The following is a 19,683-nucleotide window of genomic DNA, read 5'->3' as shown; positions in this document are numbered from 1 at the left end:
AAGATTTAAAAGCTGTCTTAAAAATGAGAGCCCTGTCACCAAATACATAAATGTCTTTTTATAACACTCCTTACTGATATTCAAAGGCTGTTTCCTTTTCTGATGTTTCCTCAGCTTTGGGAGTTCTATTTGCATACACAGACACAAACAAAAAGCAACCATGTCCCATGGCTGGTATTTATAATTCTCAGACACTCCTGCCTACCTTCCTCTTGTTAGTGATTACATGTTACAACAACCTGTATTCCTGACTGTCAAGTTTTGCTGTTTCAATTCTTTGTTTTATTGAAACTGAGCACCCATCTCAAAATTGCAACCAATAATCTTTGCAGTGCTTTGTGTTATTTCTGCATAATTTCAGGAAAATAATTTCATTAATTTGCAACTGCAATAGATTAAAATGCTGCACTGTTACTTTATGTAACTTCTCCCTATGAACAAGTTCTGGTGGCCAAAACGATAAATGGGTTAAAAAAAAAAGTCTAGAAAAGTAGATAGGTGATAAATCTATCACTGGGTACTAAATATAATAGCCTTAATTTAACATCCACTCCAGAAAGTCCCTAAATGACCTACTGCTGGAGTGCAAGACAGGGAATGAGGGCATAAACGGGTATCCAGAAGTTCAGAAAAGTATGAGCTATATATGCCTATTTCTGGGACTGGCCAATATTTAAGACATGGAAAATGCATTGTTTATCTGCTAGTTTTATGAGCACTGCAAGGTTTCCAGTAACCTATGACATCCCTGGATATCCATCCAAAAAAAGGAATCAAAAGGAAAGCAATATGTTAAAGTATTATTTTTTGGGGGGGATAGCACCCCAAATAGGCTTTAATATTATTAAATGTGAATTACTGACCAAAATACTGTGAAAGGAAAACAAAATCTTAAAATCTGGATAAACTCAAAGATCTTTACTAATCTCACCATGCATTATTGTTTCAGTTCTATCAAACCAAATGAAAATGAATGTAGACTTCCTTAAAAATAAGCATTTGCAATATATTGAAGGCATTCTTTATTTATTAAGACTCTAGTGAGAGATATATTGGCTATTTTCAAAGGGTTTGGGTGAGTTCTGTTGCTCAGGAACATGGTGCATAAATTTGAATCTATGAAAGAGTTAATCAGATTGGAAAATATATATCCTGTCTTTAGGACACATTCAATTAATATGCATTCTTCTGGCCTTTCTTAGCTAAGTATATTGTTGCTGAATATCCTGTGAAATTTTAATTAAAATTTGCAGTAAGTTTGGTTTTATTAATTCTTCTCTGGGCTTTGCAAACGCTACTACTCCAAAAATGAAAGGGCATATTATTAAAAGTTCTCTTTCAACAGTTGCATGAGTCTGGGTCCGTCCTTTGGTGAAACTCTACTTATTTAATTTACTGGGTTATTTAGAATTTAGTTCCTCAACACACTATATTGTGCACTGGGAGAAGAAATTTCCTAATGGCTAAGGGAATGGAGAGGGACTCTGGAGATCTGGGTTCAATTTATTGTCTAAGAACAAATTTCCTGTAGATCTTAAGAAAACTACTTAATAGGTTTCTTGCTGTAGTTCACATTCCTTATAGTGGAAAAATTTATCCCTGCGAGATTTGGCTACTGTGGTATTTAAACATACTAACCTAACTAACTACTTGAAAGGCACTGCAAAAAGATTGGACTTTTCTATCTGATAGATAAATAGTGCTGATAATAGTGCTGAGTTGGGAAATAGATATATCCAACTCTCTAAAGTAGGGAGTGATGGAGGAAAGATTAACTTGATTTACATGTGGTGTGTTAACAAAAATCCCCTCCCTAATACATGCTTTGGAAGACACTTAGAATCACAGAATAACTTGAATTGGAAGGGACCCATAAGGATGACCAAGTCCAGCTACTTCCACTTCCATGGAACTTTCATGCTACAGCCACTTTCCATGGACCAGCTAGATCTGTTGGGTTTTACTAGTCTGGTCTTTGTATAATGATGCTTGCTCCCACAGACCAGGGCAGGGTTTTGCCCTTTCAGGCCTCGCTATCCAAGGCAAAACATTGCAATGGTGCGTGGAGCAATGCAAGTCTGGTGCTATGTCTGAGCAAACAATAATTCAGACAGAAATACCCTACAGGCTCTGTGCAGAGCCTTTGTAACTCGCTTTGTCTCACCCAAATGTGGTGGTCGCACCAAACTGCTAAGTTAGGTAAAACAAATGAGGAGGTTAACCATATCTTTACTTCTGTGGCAGCTGATCTACAAAGAGGTTTTTAAAGGAGTTCCAGCATCTCACCTGGTGGTGAGTAGTGTGCCTTGGTATGTCTAACCTGCTGGGTTGGTGAATGACATTGGGCTTGCCAAGATACCCCTCTTGTCTGTCCTGGGAGCCCACTGGCCTATCCTCAGGGTGCACGGCATACTTGCAGAGCAGAACCAACATGCATGGACAGATAGGGGACCTGCGAGGGACTCTTGCATACAGCAGTACAGTAGCTTAAAGTAAATCAGACTAGACTGTGACAAGAGGGCAGGAAAAATGGGCATTATGGTGTTTTTGAAGAACTTTAACTCAGTCACCTAGGTTTTCCTTAATTTTACAGAAGTGGCTGGAATTTGCAACATGAAAAAATAGTATGGTTTCTGATTATGACACATCCTAATGTGGGCCAAAGAAGCTTTTATTTTGGTATAATGGTTTTATATTTATTGCATTTTCTTTTTGAGTGTTCCCAAAGGTGCTTTGTGGTCTTTTGTTACTTGTTCTCACTGTTCCCTATGACTGGCATTGATTTAAAATATTGATTTTCTTTTCTTACTGAAAAATAATCTTTGTGTTTTCCATTTCAACATGAACCATTTGGCATGAATGCATGCTGAGGCTCCCACATTGCCACATTATTTTGCTGTTGTTGATATTATTTTAACATATTGTAGTGTGTTAGAACTTCCTGCCTATCATGAGTTACTCCTACAAGCTCAGTAGGAAGCTTTAGGTTCACAAATAAAGAAAAAATGAAGACCAGTTTTCAGAAAAAAAGCCTTTAAAATTCTTTGAGCATGTATTTACCCTTTAAAGGTACATTATATCTCATATTTTTCTTTTCCTTTTAATTTTAGAGGTTGCTCATGATTTTGTCACTGCTTTCTTCTTTTTGTCTCCCTGTCTGCAAAGACATTTAAAACTGAACTGGAAAGATTCAACTCATACCATCCATGAAACTGTGGTTGGTATTACTAACTTCAAGTAATGACATCTTCAGCTTTCTCAATACATAGTTTTGTAATGAACAGAAAAATTATGAACAGTTTCCCAACGTGGCTCCTGTGTGAAACAATGAGCCAGACAGTAGCTCCCTATTTATGTTAACAGCTTGGGCAAAAATGAAATGCACAGCTGAAAAGCATGAGGACACTGTGTCAGATATGTCAGCATAAATGGAAGTGGTCACTTACAAACTCTGTGTGCACTCTGACAGTAAAATCTTCAACAGATTAAAGATACTATGTTCACTTTTAATCATATGTGCTTCACCTACGAAAGAAATAGAAGGTCACAAAGCTATGATATGAGCAAGTGACATTATTTTTACAGCACTTTTGAGCATATGATTAGTGTCAGAAATTTAAGCATACCTTTTTGCATCAAAAAAAGGTCAGTCCTTCATGCTATGTATTATCTCAATTTGTTAAAGAATTCTGTAAAATTACAGAACTCTAGAGAAACTTGAAGGAGACAAAAAGATGAAAAGCAATATCCAAAGGCATAAAAAACATAAAGGGTGGAAAAGACATAGCCAGAGAAGAAGGAATTGAGTGTTTTAGCAGTTTCATGATTGGATATACTGAATGTGAGAGACAAGAAATAAAGCAGTACTTAGGGATTTTCACTGCAAGAACAACAGAAGAGAACACAAGTGGGTTTTCTCTTCTCTCATGGGCAATAATTATTGGTGAACAAAAAAGTTGGTAGTCTATTTATATACTAATTTGACCTTTAGTGTAACTTAGGAATCAACAGCAGAAAGTGTGCCTACTCTGTCCTATTATATTCTTATCTACAGTGTCTTTCATTAAATTGTATACATGTATTTCTTCCAATTAACTGGGATCCTCTCTTACAGTGGAAAAAAAAATCTTCTCTTTCAGTTTGCTAAAATTAAGTTTTTATTTGAATGAGTTTATTATTTGTGTATATGAGTTTATTCAGAAGATTAACTGATTCCAAATCCTAAACTTCTGAGGCTGCAATTAAAAAATAACCCTTCTTTATTTTCATTTAGAAAATGTTCTCATTTAGAAAGCCTAGAAATTGCACCATTTAACAGAAGCTTGGACACTTCAGTGATGCACTTAGCACTGAAACAGTACAGAAAACCAACCATATTAGTTCTACTGAGGAGACTCGGGAACAGAATATGTCAAGTGTAATGTAAAAACAAAGTGTTAGTTTTGGTAAGGTAAAAACAGTTAAAAAACGAGGAGGAATGGAAGGCTCTACGGAGAAACTAAACATGTTGGCAACAGAAGAACATACACAATACAGTCCAGCCGCATCCCATCTTGCTATCCTCAGTTGTATATGGGGAGATAGTAAATACTGGGCATTATGAAAAAAATAAACAAAGAGAATTCCATTATTTTCTACTTGTACATAGAGTATGGGAAGAAATGGTGAAAGTTCGGTGAATAGTGTAGAGGGATAGATACTCCAATGTCTGGCTAACTGTCAGAAACTGGCTGGGGATTCACAAATGAACTGTTTTTAAATGTGTGCTTAGTTTTAGCTTTATGCTACTTCAGATGAGGAAGGTAAAGCTGTTACCATTCTCTGCTGTTTGCTTGCCTCCTTTTTACAGAGGCCTTAAGCATAGTAGCAGCTACAACTGAAGGGACATAAGTTTACTCCTCAGATACCTCAGTTCCCAGTCTTGTCTGATAATATAAACTGGCCCTCAGTTTATGTTAATAAAAGAACTTATGAATTCAGGTGGTTGAAATGATTGCAGTTAATTCAACTAGAGGAAGGATGGGACAGGACAAATAAAATGTAAATGTAAGTGGAAAGAACCACTATCCTTTTCTGTTATGAATTAAAAAGATAATCCCATAACACTAGAGAACCAAACATATTTTGCCCATATAATTATTTTTTGCATGCTGTAATTCACCATTTTTTATTGAAAGAGCCCAGAAAAACAGTAAGCTTCTCAAGAACCCTGGAGCCCCTCTGTTGAACTGGAGTCAGTTTGTCAGTATTCAGATTGCACCGGGGCCCAAAACCAGACACAGTTTCTGGATTCAGGCTTACAGCGCTGAGCAACAGGAGATAATTCCTTCCACACAATAACCCAGGATCCTGTCAACTTCCTCTGTTGCCAGGGAAGGCCGCTGGCTTCTGTCTACTAAGACTCCCAGGGCACTTTCAGCAGAGCCCAGCCTCAGTTTATGTTGCCACAGCTGGTTCCTCCTCAAGTGCAGCCTGTCCTCAGTGAATTTAAACTAATGTCCCTGCTGGTCCTTTCCCCGGGCCTGCTTATTTCCCCTGAATAGCAGCTCTGCCTTTAAATGTTTCCTTCCCAATCTTGCAATATGGACAATCATGCTGCATGTGCCCTCACAGACATTAATCTACCACTTAAAGATGTAAATTTGTGAAGGTTCTTTAAATTTTCAATTTAAAAATCAAGCTTATCACTTGATACACGTGTAGTAAAGACCAACCAGAGGTCAGGCAGTGTTTTTCTATCCCAACTGAAGTAGGCTCATTCTTACAGAGAGTGGAGTTTTGCAGTTTTGCATTACTCTAAGATGGGAGAGGAGAGTGAGACTACTAGAACCTGCTCTTCAGTACTTCAAATTCCCTGTCACAAAATAATTTCAACATGAAACATTTGGAATAGAGATAGGCTGCTGCATGGGGGAACACAGTCCCACACTTACAAGAGCACTAGAAAAAAATTAAAAAAGTTGTGCACTATTTTCCCCATAAAATTATCACCTAATATTCACAGATGCCATCTCTAGAAAGGTATGTTCTCAGAAATCAATGAATCACAGAATAGTTAGGGTTAGAAGGGACCTCTGGAGATCATTCAGTCCAACCCCCCTGTCAAGTCAAGGTCACCTAGAACAATGACAGAGGAATATGTCTCTTGGGTTTTGCATTTCTCCAGAGATGGAGTCTCCATGACCTCCCTGTCAGCCTGTAAAAAATGTGTTTTGCAAGTTACTTGTTTTGTCTGTGACTTTGATTCTCAGTCAGGAATGCTACATAACTTGTATTAGTGGTCTTGTGGACTTAAATTTTAAATTTGTTTTAATGCCTTTAATGAAAAGAGGATGAGTCTGTTGGGGATGCAACACAGACTTTAAACAATTACTTAAAATTTTTACTGTCAGAATCAGATGTAGGGCAGAACTCTAGGGCCATATCCCACAGAAGTCCAATGTAGCCATTAAGACTCTGCAACATCAACATGTTTAAAAGGGCTAAAGGTTTTATTAAACACAAAAGCACATTCTCTGCTGTGTTATGTTTCTTTATTTTCATTTTTCCATGCACTGCATAGCTGCCTACTGAGACAGTATTGCACTTTTTTTGTAGCTTGTCAGGATATATACCCTGAAACAATTGAAGAATTAAAGGACACAGGGTTTAGCTGAGTTCTTTCACTCCCAGACTTATTAATAATATGTACTTTCTTCCACAGTTAACCTTGAAACAGTTAGGTTTCAAAGCTAATATCCTGCCAAACTAAGTGTAGGCTTACAACTCTCATAGCTACCTCTTTTGTTTTGCAGATACTCTTTGCAAATGTTGCCTGGAGGAAGGTAAGAGGAAGTTTCAAATTTGCTTATAATACAGCAAATATGACAGCCAAAAATCAAATGCATCAAGCTTTGTCAGCCAGCCTTTGGATTTAAATCAGCAATTGTTTGGGGTTTTTTCCCCAAATAAAATCAGGGTCAGTCCCGAAGATCCAAACACACTGAAGTATCTACTTGTAGGAAATCCTAACAAAGAGAAAGGGAACATTGTTCATGGCATTGCTGATCACCTTAAACAAGTTAAGATCAGCTGTGGCATTTGCAAGTTCTCATTCACGATTTCTCTTAGAAATTGTTTGTTCTTTTTTTCTTTTGTTAAGCAAGAAATGCTTATTTTCTAATCAGCAATCTCACCAACATTTTTATATGAAAAGCTTAAAGGCAAGCAGTTACTCATCCTAGTTAATGCAGTGGAGGAGGGAAAGGTGATGGTAGTCAGCCACAGCCTGTACATATGTCTATAAGGTGCTGTACTTAAGAGGTACAAGGCTCCCTACATAATGTCCTTTGTCATCCCGCTGGGGATATATTTACACTGTAAGCTCATCTTGTCCTGTTTCGTTCGCAAATCATAATTCCTCAGTGTGCCATAACACCTCCCTAACACTCAGCATCTTCTGGTGGGGAACCCACAAGAATGGAAGAAGACAGGTTGAAAGAATGTACTAGGTACAGTCTACATCTATTCTGCACATCTGAGGTGAAGTGTGGAGCAGTTTATTCCATGCACCAAAGCCAATCTGCCAATACTGCCTCCAACAGCCCTGTATCTTTCCCATACAACCTATATCCTCTGGGCTCAGGTCTTCTAATGCTACCAAATGATGCTACCAAAACCACTCAAGCAAGGACATTGAGAGACAGTTTTCCAGGACACCTACTAAATATTTCTGAAGATGGAAACTCCACCACTTCCCTGGGCAACCTTGCCAGCACCCAGTTACCCTCAGAGTAAAAAACTGTTTCTTGGTATTCAGAAGAACCTCCCATTGTTTAATGCTGTGTCCATTGCTTCTGGCCTTGTCTGTGAAAAAGGATGTTAATGCTTTTGCAGGGAACCAAGGAGATGGAAGTTAGTTAATATACTACATTCTAGTGTATAACTAAGCAGGTACCACAGGACAGCCCCTGTAAATTCTCTGGTTCATGTCAGGGAAAACTGCAGAGATGTCCTCAGTGCCATCAGCAACTCATGGTTAGCACTAGACAGGTCTTTATTCTCAAATGTATGAAATACTTCCTCCAGTTAACTTGACAAGTATTTTTCTACCAGAATTTGCCCTTCAAACCCACAAATCTCAGCAGCACAAATCTTTAAAACCAGGCAGTTTTTAGATAGGGCCTGCTGCTTCTATTTAAAACTTTACTGAGTTGTTGTTTAAATTGCTGCTACCTCTATTTCGTTTTTCTCCACATTATTATTATCTGATATTGCTATACCACAACCAACACACACCACCTCTGAAGTCCATTAGGTTCCTACAGGTAGCTGGAAACTATCCATGGCCATGGAGAAATGAATCTCCATACCACCTATGACCTCTATGCTCCACACCTCTGCACCCCATTGTTGTCCTACAAGTAGTTAGAATGCGTCTTTAAACGTGTGTTTATACAGGTATTTGACATGCAGACATGTACATATAAAAATGTACATAAATAAAGTGTACCTATGAATAAATCTGAGAGCTGCACAGAGGAAACTGAGTGGTTGGATGCCACCAGCTCTGAGTATCTGGGGTTCCTAGGATCTGGCTGCACAGGGTAGCAGACCAGCCGTCTCTCTGAGACTTGCCCAATACAAAACAAGAAACAAAAAAAATTATATAACTGATTTTTATAGTCATTTACAGATGTCTTCTTAAATAAACTGGATTGAAATTTATTGTAGTCAGGCTTTATAGATCATTGCTGCTGCAGGAAGCAGTTCTCACATTCCTAGACCTCTCCCACTAATGTTCTCATCCCTTTCCTGTGTCAGAAAAAACATTTATGCTGTTGCAGGGAGTCTGATCAATAACAAATTCACTCCTTTCCCCCTGCCAACTTTGATTCCATTCCCTGAACAAATGCATAAATACTTTGCCAGCTCAGGCATGTAGTAAGTATAGCAATAAGAAAGAGTAAGACCATCTTCTTTCTGAAATTCTCAGATTATGATCTGATGAAGAACAAAAAATCCATTTCTCAGAACATTTTAAAATCATCAGACCACCCTAATATGTGCAGACCGGCAGCTAAAATCCACAAAAAGTATTACAACACACAGAATACTTATATTTATGAATGAAAGGTATCTAATGCATGGAAGTTACAAATTATACAAAGCAAGTCCTACTGCTCAACTCTTATTTCTGATATCTAAAAGTTAGAACATGCATAAGGCACATAAGACATAGAACAGCATGTTTACTGACTCCATGACAACAACACCAACTCAATACAGCTTGTTTATCGATAGAGAGAGTAATGTCATGAAGGATAAAGTTACTAATGGAGATTAGGACATGGACTTCATACAGTTAATGGACTATTCGACTAATGGACACCTAACAGAGATCATGTAGTTTAATGTCTTAAAATGGGCACTTTAGCACTGTTTCAGAGCTTCCCCTATTTCACAAAATGATGAAGAAAAAGAAGAAAACTTCTAGTAGAGTGGCAAATATAAAAAGTTGACTGTATGAGTTTTATGTCCACTGGAACACAATTTACTGTGTTCACATGATTCCTGTAAGGGGCAAAAATGCAATACCACAAAGGTAGACCAGGTAACTCAGACGGTATCTTAATTTTCATCTGAAGTTGTTTTCACTGTGAGTTCAGCTACATTTTATCCACATACCTGAGACTGTTACTTGAGAACACCACAAATGATGTTCCTGCTGCTGTCAAAATCAAGAATGAAATTGGGAAGATGAATTATCTGTTAAAATATATGCTATAATCAAATATATGGCAGTGGTTTGGCAAAGCAGAGATATTTGAGAGTGAACAGCTTGTGGAGGGGATTGAAGGTGCTTGCCAGCTTAGGGTTCAGCAATGTACATGCTGCCAACAAGAACATGTATTTTAGCTTACACATTAAACCAAACATAACCAAAATTGCCAGAAAATTCTATAGTAGATTTGGCTTTCTATTCTGAAGTTAGTTTGTTTTATCCAGAAATGACATTATTTAACTCACAAATAAAAATTTAAGCTGCTGTACAGTGCTCTGTTCAAAAAAATGGATTTATAAAAAATTACTTATCTTAGTCTGGGTTTATTTAAACAATGAGGATGGAGTTTTACAAATTAACTTTTATCCAAGTAGGAATATCAAACCTGGACGTTTCAAACACTGTATTGCTTGCTCCCTACATGCTTCCTCTCTCCCTGTTCCATGAGCCTATTTTCACAAGGGAACAAGAGAAATTAGGTACTTCTGTGTTTATTATGATTAGTCATGCTTCTTGGCTTGTGTTATTGTATTTTGCATTTAATAAACAAGCATTTATGTTGCAAATAACCTAGGAGTGGAATATATTTGTATATAAATTCCGAGAGCTAGAACATGATTAACTATCTTTTTTTAAAATCTTAAATCTTTCTCTCATAAGCACACAAAACAGAACCTTATCAGGAATTTTTTTCTAATCTTCTCCCTTTGGGTGTGGCACATCTTTCTTTGTTGATCTGTGATTTTCAAGAAAAAATCTACACTGTAGAAAGCAATGGATTTAAAAAAACCATGACTAAAACGATGGTAGCTATTTCTCAGCATAATGTCCTTATGGCAGCATTTGAGTGATGCTGGTTACACACAGTGATTTATTAAAAACAATGTCATACCTGTAGACATGCAGGAGCTCTGCCTTGGGGTTTATTCACATCAACAGCCACAAGCTGCCAACCTCCAGCAGCATCTTCATGAAACATCTAGAAAGGGAAGACTGCTGTCAGAAATGTTTTATGTGGCAATAAATACAAGTGAGATCTAATATATTCCCCCTAAGGGCCAGCATACATTTTCATGATAGGTAGTTTAAAATAACAGAGGAATTATTCTTTCTGCTACAGACAAAAAAGTAACATGCTTTTTCCAACACTAATTGTCTGAATTTTACTCATATAACATTGAGTACAATTCAGACTAATTTCTGTATGAGTCCTAATATAGAAAACAATTTAGTTTATCTCTAACCAGCATCATTAGATGGTGGTACCTATTCAGAAAAATTTCCTTACTAAGGTAAGCTTATCCTAAGTAAACACATATACATTGTGACCACACAAATAAGCTTCATGGAACGTTTGGCAATAGCAGACAACCTCATCTTTTTTACTGGCAAAATTATTTTACTGTAAGGACCACTTTATTTTTGTTGCACTGATGCATATCAAGAGTAGCTGGACAGTCCTTATGTACTGTTTCACAGAGCTTATAATTCCTGTAAATAGCTGAATACTTCCAGGCTCTAATGATGGCAATGGAAAAGGCTCTCTTGACCACAGTGGTAGTCACATTTTATCAAGCCACTGGAAGAGCAGACGTAGGCATTCTGTTTTGTTGGGTTTTTCCCTCAGAAATTAGGACACAAAATTATGCAGACTGCTGGACATAAGGAACAGTGGGACACCATTCCTGAAAGTGATTAACACTGTCCTTGAAAATGTCCTTGAAAGAAAATGAATGGTTCCAGCATTTTGAGTTGCCACCTGCATATACCATGCAATGAAGTGTGGCAAAGTTCCCACCTCACTCCCACCTTTTCCTTGACACCCAGCATTCAAACGAGTCACCTCAAGAACACAGCCACAAGAGCACGGTTGAAGTTTAAAAGTCATCCTGAGAGAAGTACTCATTAGACTGGGGACAGTGTCACCCAAATAAGGTTGTAATTCTTCCAAGTCTTTATTTAGCATCTCTGCACTGAAGAGTTGCCAATTAAGATCAGCACAGTTACTCCTCTTCTTACCACGCTTTAAAGTGCAGTGCTAAAGTGCTTTAGAAGAACCTCCTTTTATCCTTTTCTAGAGATCACTTCCTAGACTTCGACTCCTTGACACTTATTTTCTTTTCTGTAGGAATAAGTTTGGGGAGCAGCTCAGTAATGCATGAACTGGGAAAATTAAGACAGATATTTCAAGGCTACTTCATGTACAAAACAAGCATGGGTTTTAATTTTTGTATTATCTGATGCTTTGAACAAGAAATCCTGCAAGATATTTTCTGTCAATCTTAATGCAGAAAAAGATAAATAATTTTTGCAGTTCGGTAACCTGGACTCTCTTGATGTCCCATTATGCCACTGACTCGGGGAATGAAGCAAGCATTCAAACCATTTGCTTGTCTGCAGCCAGCAAGCTATTTTTAATTTGTGTGATGCAGATTATATTCAACGTGTTCGTGTTCTTTGAATCTTAACATTATTTTGGATATTTTAAATTTCTTAATGTTGGCTGCTTCTTGTGTTTCCCTACACTGAACTCTCTGTTCCATCTTCTAGTTCAGAGTATGTTGAATAAGCCTATATGGCTCAGGATTTGTCCTATGAACATTAAGTTCCCCAGGCTAAGCATATGTCATGTAGAAAAGTCCATTTTTTTAGATTTTAAATTGATATCACAGATTCTGCTTTGACAAAGACATATAGAGTATATTTATACCACAAAGTATCTGAGGCAAAAAATGTAGCAGCCAGCAGAAAAGGACTAGATTACTAGATTTACATATGGATTAAAGAAATATAGAAAAGAATATAAAAATATTCATTAATTAATTTTGGAAACTTAAATCCTTTGGCCTAGGAAAATAAATAATCTCCAACTACATGGTTAGAAAAAATTCCCGCATAGGTATGTTTCTCATATCTGTCTTTCTAAGAGCTTTTTGCAGGCAGTTGGTACTGGTTCTTCTCAGAGATGGCAAACCACACTAGCCTGGAAAAGCCTGGTCTTTTGGAACACATAATCTGATTGTTAAAATAATGAGGGAGAGAATTAAAATCCCAAACCAGTAGCTCTTCTTTTTCATACTGTGTTCCTTCCCACTACCCAGCCCACCCTTCCTATCACAACTTTCTCTTATTTGTTATTTCTATTTCAGGTCTCATGTTCTGTGGCTGTCCCAGCTGTGAGCACAGTTCTTTCCCTGCCCCTACAACCTATCCTTCCTTGATGTCAGCACACTCTTCTCACTTCCAGGACCAGCTTCCCCAAACACTTCAGCTACTGAACTCTGACCCCTCTTCTTCAAGCCACCACTTTGGGATTTCAGCTCTTATTTCTTAGCATAGGAAGTGATATCCAATAGCAACCCTGACTTCCAGACCACCAATGATGTGATAAAAAAGCATTACCGTACTTTGTTAAAGAGAACACAAACACAGCAATAACGTACCTAGCCATATAGAGAACCGTATTACAGTCTTTATTATTTGTTTTTAAGAAAGACTAGTTAGATAATACAACCAAGAATTTAATCTTTTATGAAAATTCGTATATCAGGTTTAGAATATAGGTAGTAACATGTAAAGTAAAATATATCATATATGACAGGAATTTTTGCTTATTATTAATTCATAAATGAAACTAAATTGAATCCCCAAAGATTCTCAGCATCTCAAGTGCTTCACCTGGGTGGTGGCGGTTGAAGTAGTACTGCTCCTGGATCCCCACATCTGCTGGAACTGCACTCTAATTTCTGCAAATGTTTCAATGATGACTGCAATAAAAACATTCTGGAAAAAGAACAAGAAAGAAGGACTGACACAAAGCTCAGCATGCAGAAAAGAGAAGAAATTAATTCTAACATGATCTATGTTTCAGATCAATTTAAAAAGTCGTATTTTTCAGTACCTTAACAAGCCAGGCCAGAAAGAAAATTAAGGTGATGAAATAGAAATATGAACGCCATCGGGGAAAACTGTCAATTGCTCGGTACATAAGGAACACCCAGCCTTCCTGAGAAGCAGCTTCATAAACAGTAAATATGCTTGTGCCTGTCAGAGGAAAAAATGAAATTTTTTGGATTAAACCTCCCTGAAAGTTTCTAGTGTCAGCAAACAAACTTTTATCTATCCTAATTTTGTTTTTTCTAAAGGGTATCATCTCTCCTCCTTCACAGAGAAGATTTTCTGGTGCATTTCCACATTTGTTCCTTTTGCAATTGAATATGAATTGGTTTTGTCTGATCAGACTGACTCCCCTCCCTGGACAGACATGAATAATCCCTTAGAAGAGTTCACTAGCAGTATGCAAATGCCTCCAAAAGCAGAATTTGTCCCATCGTTTGCATTCAGCAGCATCCCTGAGAAAAGGCAGATTTAACAAGGATCAACATTCAGTAGGTTAAAAAAATCACCTTTAATATCAGCAACACTGAGCAAGCAGCAATACAGCAAGAAAGTGCCTGACACTAGCAAGCACAGGTAAGTATCTACAGCAAGCTACTGAACTGTTTTGAAATTCAGTTAGTAGCTGCATTAATATACGTATGTTGCCTTAAAAAAGCATTTTTAAGCTAAACTTGCTATATCATTCTGAGGGGGTGGAGAGAAGATGAAAGGAAAGTTATGAGAGACCTTTGTGTGTGCAGAAACCACTTCGGAATAACAGCTATAAAGCTACTAATTTTAAACTTAAAGTCTGAACTAAACCTAAAGTCTGATATGCTTTAGCCAGCTTGGTCTTCCTCCTTATCTCTGCAATGAAACCTTCAAAATAGAGACTGGTTATGGCTTGTAAGTCACTCTTGTTTAAAGCAATTTTTTTGTTCCAAGAAGAAACACAATTAAACTGTGAAATTAAACTGTGAAATCTCACAAACTGCTGTGAAATCACAGAATTGTCCTACAGCCACCTGCTAGCTCTGCTCCACTATTGCTTTGTTTCATGGAATGCCTTCGATAAAAGAGAGGGAGCATAAGGAGCACTGCCCTTAGCAAAACACAGCAGCTGCTAGCAACATAGAGAAAGTTGACTATCTGATCCTTTCCACAGAGAAAGAAGCAGTTCAGGGCAGAATTCTAGAGTCCAGGAGTTTCCACAAAAAAATCACACCATAGTATAAGGAGCTCTGTGCTGTTATTTTCCCGCTGAATTTGCAACATCTATATCTTTTTGTCTGTTAACATGGACTGGATGAACCTGGAACCAGTTTTGTCTCAGGGTGTTCCTTCTGCAGATAAATCTTCACTGATGAGAGGAGAGAGGGAAAAATTGAATTTTTTCTCTATAACACCTGCTTTTGTTAGGTGGTTGTCAAATGGTTAAGATGGGCATGGTGGATAGGCAAAACTGTTAGTTTTTTCAGTTATTAGATTCTTTCTTTTTCCTGCACATGGTTATTAGGACCAAGGGAAAGAAATGAAAACAAAAGGAAAGGAAAAGCATTAAAGCATAGAAAGCAAAACTCTTTCTATTTCTTTAGAAGAAAAAGTGGTCTCTATCAATACTGAAATATTCATCAGTGATTACTTCATGGGTATTTTACATTTCAAAAATTCAAAAAGTAATGGTTCAATTGTCTAATAATATACTGTTGCTGAACTGATTAAATTATTGAACAAAACAGTGCTGTTGAGGACAGGCAGAGATTAAGGAAAAAAAAGGAATCTATTAAAAGTTGCTGGCTAGAAAATTGTCATTAGTCATTATCAATGGGAAAGTCACAGTGAAGATTAGTAAAATAGAGGGGATGTCATGCAAACTATTTATAACACATCACTGGGCCATCTGCCACAGTAAAGCAATACTGTGAATGAACAAAAATGCACAATTAACCCAATTAAAATGAGTTTGCCTGTGACACTAAAGTAAAAATGTCTCTATAGTGTATATCTGGTAGAGGTATTCTTAAGGATATTAGAAAGCAATCCCTCTTAAGAATATACCTTCTTGCTTAACATATGTGACTAGAAAGTAATAAAATGTTCATTACTGATGCCAGGAACCACGCTGTTCACTATCTGGAAATCCTCTTTCATATATAATAAGGGATGCAACACCATGAAATGTTTTGCCTTCAAAAATAAGAATAATTCTTAGTTAACATCTACCTTACTGCATGTTTTTGCTTTTATGTTTTTTTCTGATTATTTCTTTAATTTCGAACTACATCTTCCTAAAGCCAATGAGTAAGTTATTAAAAGACTCTCCTCTCACAGCAACATACTCTGTTTTTCTCACCATATTCAAAGCCATATGGAGGGTGAGAAAATATCAAAATTTTAAGTGATGGTAGGATACATCCCAAAAAACCAGACATGGGAATGCTGCCATAAATGAAACCTAACATATGCCCCTCAGATCAAATGGCAAATTTATTGTTTTCCACAGATGTCTGTATTTTATCAGTGACATAGTGTCTTTTCCTAGTAGTTCAAAGGGCTTAAGTAATGACAGTGTAGTGCAAAGAGTCTCATGTTAGGGTGTATGAGAACACAGATTGCTCGGAAGCAGGAATATGGGTGTCACAGGGAATGAGGACAGGAAAACCTGCAGGGCCTGGCTATTCAATACATAACAGGCCCTGCTACTTCAGAACACAGTCACCTCTTGTCAAAGTCCTGAACATTAGGATCATGATTTATGCAATATAACTGTAGACAATGGTGAGGCTTTTCAGTCACGATAAAGCTTTGAATCATGAAGAGTTAAACACATGGTTGTTATGACACTGCTCATCAGCTTAGGCATGTTGGCGTGGGTAACTTGCTGAATTTGAGATATAAAGATATCTAGCAAATATTTATGATAATTTTCCTATTTATTTCAGTAAATGGCTAAACCTTGATGGCATTCAATATTAATTTGGGAAGAACTTCCTGATGATAAAAGAGTTAAATAAAGTAACATGTTTTGAAGTTTTTGTGTTTTGTTTGAAGTTGTCTAATAAATTCCACTTTTTGATGTTACGATAAAAGAATTCCTTTAAACACAATGATAGTTAAAAAAAAATGGAAAGAAGAAAACAACTTCTCAGTAGAGATTAAAACTTAATAAATCAACATCATAACCCATATCAAACTCAAATGACTACTTTTATCTAAGCAAGAAATACTCCTGCCTTTGGAAATGTTTTACAGCTGTACATGGTTAAAACCAAAAAGAAAACAAAGAAAGTTCAGAAAATGAAACATTTAGTGAAATACTGGGAAAGAGACTGAATCTTGCTCAATTTCTGTGACATTATCACTTGCTCCATACTGTATAGAAGAAAAGACAGCAACCACAGACAAACTGTATCCTTACTGATATTGTATGTTTATGTATGAGGATTCAGCACCAAAGTGCAGGGGGCTTATTTTTTCTTCAAAACATGTGCCTTTCAGATCTAGAAGATGGGAACATTAATCTGAAGGGGCTTGGAGAAAATAAGTGCTTTAACACTTAAATAATTGTAATAAAAGAAAATTCTAATGGTATCCATGCCTAATCAGGAGCAAGGTAACATGGCTCTTCTATGCTCTACAGATAAGGAGATTACCAAGGAAACAAAAAGAATTAGAAGAGCCAGGGAAGAAGGTAGTGATTCTTCTTGGGGGACTAAAATAATCTATCCTGCCAAAAGGCTATCTTTTAAATATCTGAGGAATATAGAAGGTGTGTATTTTTTAAAAAAGGGACTAAAATTTAACAGAAAAATAGTATTACTATGCAGGGATGGTCTTTAATGTACTGCATTTTATATGTATGCACATTTTGCACATACACAGGATTTTCTGCTTGTTTCTGTGACTCTGACACCACCATGCTCTGTGACATCATCTCTTTCTGTAACCAGTTCATTCTGTAAATGGACATCATGAGAAAGGGAGTGCACTGAACAATGCTGTAGTTTTATAATAGCAGAATTAAAGGAGCAAAGCTAGAAGGTCACATGGAAAATTCACTGAATCTGGACTCAAAACCCTGTCCTCCTCACTCAATGATCCATTCTTGCTTCTTGATTCAAAATCCCATATTATTTGAGGAAGAGAATGTATGGTGCTAAGGAGTTGGTTTTCATTAATATTTTTGTGCTACGTGTAGTTATTTCAAGTGAGATACAAAAACTGAAAACTAAGTTTATCTATTCATTAAAACCAGCAAACTCTGCATGTGTCATTTATTTTTATTCACTACCTTGGCTTACCATGTTAGGATTTTCTCAGTTTTCTTGTGATGTCTGTGAAGCTGCTGAGAAAGAAAAGCTTCAAGAAGGCCACTTTATGTAAAAAAAAAACCACCTAAAAACAACTCAGAAAGTTTTCTTTTTTAACTTCTTGTTTTTTCTTTTCAATCAGGAATTATTCAGGCAAGTAGAAAAGCATGCGTTGTTGTTAAAAGCTTAAAGCACGACCCACTGCCACGCATGGAACGCACCGGATGCGAGGCAGTGGCGCGCTCCTTTCCCTCACTTGACAGCAGCCGCTAGATGGGGGTCGTGCACCTCGGGCACATCTGGAACATCAGGCGGCGGCGGCGGCGGAGCAGCCACCCCGGAGAGCGCAGACTGCCAACCTCTCGGTGCGCCGGCGAAAGGATTGATTCTCCCATTTGCCGGCAAAACTAAGCCGCCTTCTGGCAGGTGCTGCTGTCTAATTTCACTCTGTTGTGCTGCACGCTGCAAGGCAGACTTCCTTAACACGGCTCTGTGGGTGACTGTCCAAAAAGCAATGACCTCTTCCTTAGCTATGGAAATACTATCATGCCTGTTTCTGTCCCTGCTTACCTTCACTCATAAAATCACAAAGCTGTATGTTTCTGCAGGGCATGGGTATTTCAAATGACCAGTCAGCTTTTAATTTATGTTGTCTTTCAGTATTAAGGTATTTCTAAAACACTGCATGGGGTGAGGGGTTTTCAAGTGTTTAACACTATAGCTTCAGTAAAACTAGAAAGGACTAAAAATTGTCCAGAGATGCAAGGACAAAGTTGTTAACACCTCTGGGAAGCAGCTGGCAGGACTGAAATCAACTGAAAGATCAAATCCTGAAAGGCTTCTTTGGGTTTCTTGTTTGTCCCTGCGTGAGCAACCTATTTTGCTTTCCCAAACCAACCCTCACCAGACTGTTTGCCAGCCAGCAGAAATTAAGAGGAAAAGAAACAAAACAAAATATGCCTATGTTCTGCTCCTCTGTTGAAACCTCAAGCCCCAGTGCCGTATTCCTGTTACTGAGCTGCTGAAAAACTGATTTACAAGAGCAGAAAAAAACCACACTGCCAGTCTGAACACAGTATTTTAAAAATTGCCAAACGTAGTGACATAAAATAAACAGTAGTGATGTGTCACTGATTCTTCATTTTGAAAATTAATTTGCTTATGAGAAGATGAAGCTTTTATGTATGAAAACAGACTATAAACAGAAACTGTACAGATAAAAGCACCAATATGGAGATAAAGAAACATTGCAAATATAAGTCTTAGGATCAATGCATTCTGATCTACAGACTTAGTAATGAAAGGACAGAAAGTCAACTTCTGGAAAAATAAATGGACTCATCTTCACTGTTTGCAAGTATTTTAGATGTGTTCAATATTTAGAAGAGTCAGCCTACCAATATGAATGTAGCAATGCTGGCCACATGTATTGACTGCACAGGGTTAAATGGGAGTGTGCTCTGGGTAAAGAAGTACATGCTTAGTTGTACCATTAATGTCTTACATGTGATACAACTTAAGCTCCCTGATATAGTACTTTATGCTTTGAAAAGAGAAATCCACTTTACATTTTTGAACAAATCCAAGGTGTAAAGAAAGATGAACGTTCTTCAGAATGACTTTATGTGTGCTTTGTTTATGGGCATTTAGCCAGAATTGCATTTATATCTACTTTTCTTTAATATTTTTTTGATTACAATAGAGCTATAGATTCACCAACAACAAACAGGG

At 37.3% G+C, this 19,683-nt stretch overlaps 1 protein-coding gene across 1 annotated transcript in view; it reads right to left on the bottom strand.

Moving 5' to 3' along the window:
- The window catches only part of NALCN (sodium leak channel, non-selective), a 230,438-nt gene that overhangs the window by 136,857 nt on the left and 73,898 nt on the right, over positions 1 to 19,683 (bottom strand). The window contains exons 8-10 of the mRNA XM_088051078.1: positions 13,665 to 13,807; positions 13,442 to 13,546; positions 10,656 to 10,742 (exon numbers count right to left, since the gene is read on the bottom strand). Coding sequence (XP_087907204.1) covers positions 10,656 to 10,742; positions 13,442 to 13,546; positions 13,665 to 13,807 — 335 coding nt within the window. The remainder of the gene's footprint in view (positions 1 to 10,655; positions 10,743 to 13,441; positions 13,547 to 13,664; positions 13,808 to 19,683) is intronic.

Source organism: Pseudopodoces humilis, chromosome 2, assembly GCF_049639895.1.
Source record: "Pseudopodoces humilis isolate 2021_Gansu_Grassland_sample_001 chromosome 2, ASM4963989v1, whole genome shotgun sequence".
In the NCBI taxonomy this organism is placed as follows: Eukaryota; Metazoa; Chordata; class Aves; order Passeriformes; family Paridae; genus Pseudopodoces; species Pseudopodoces humilis.
The sequence above is the reverse complement of the archived record's forward strand: the minus strand, read 5'-3'. Positions and strand labels throughout refer to the sequence as shown.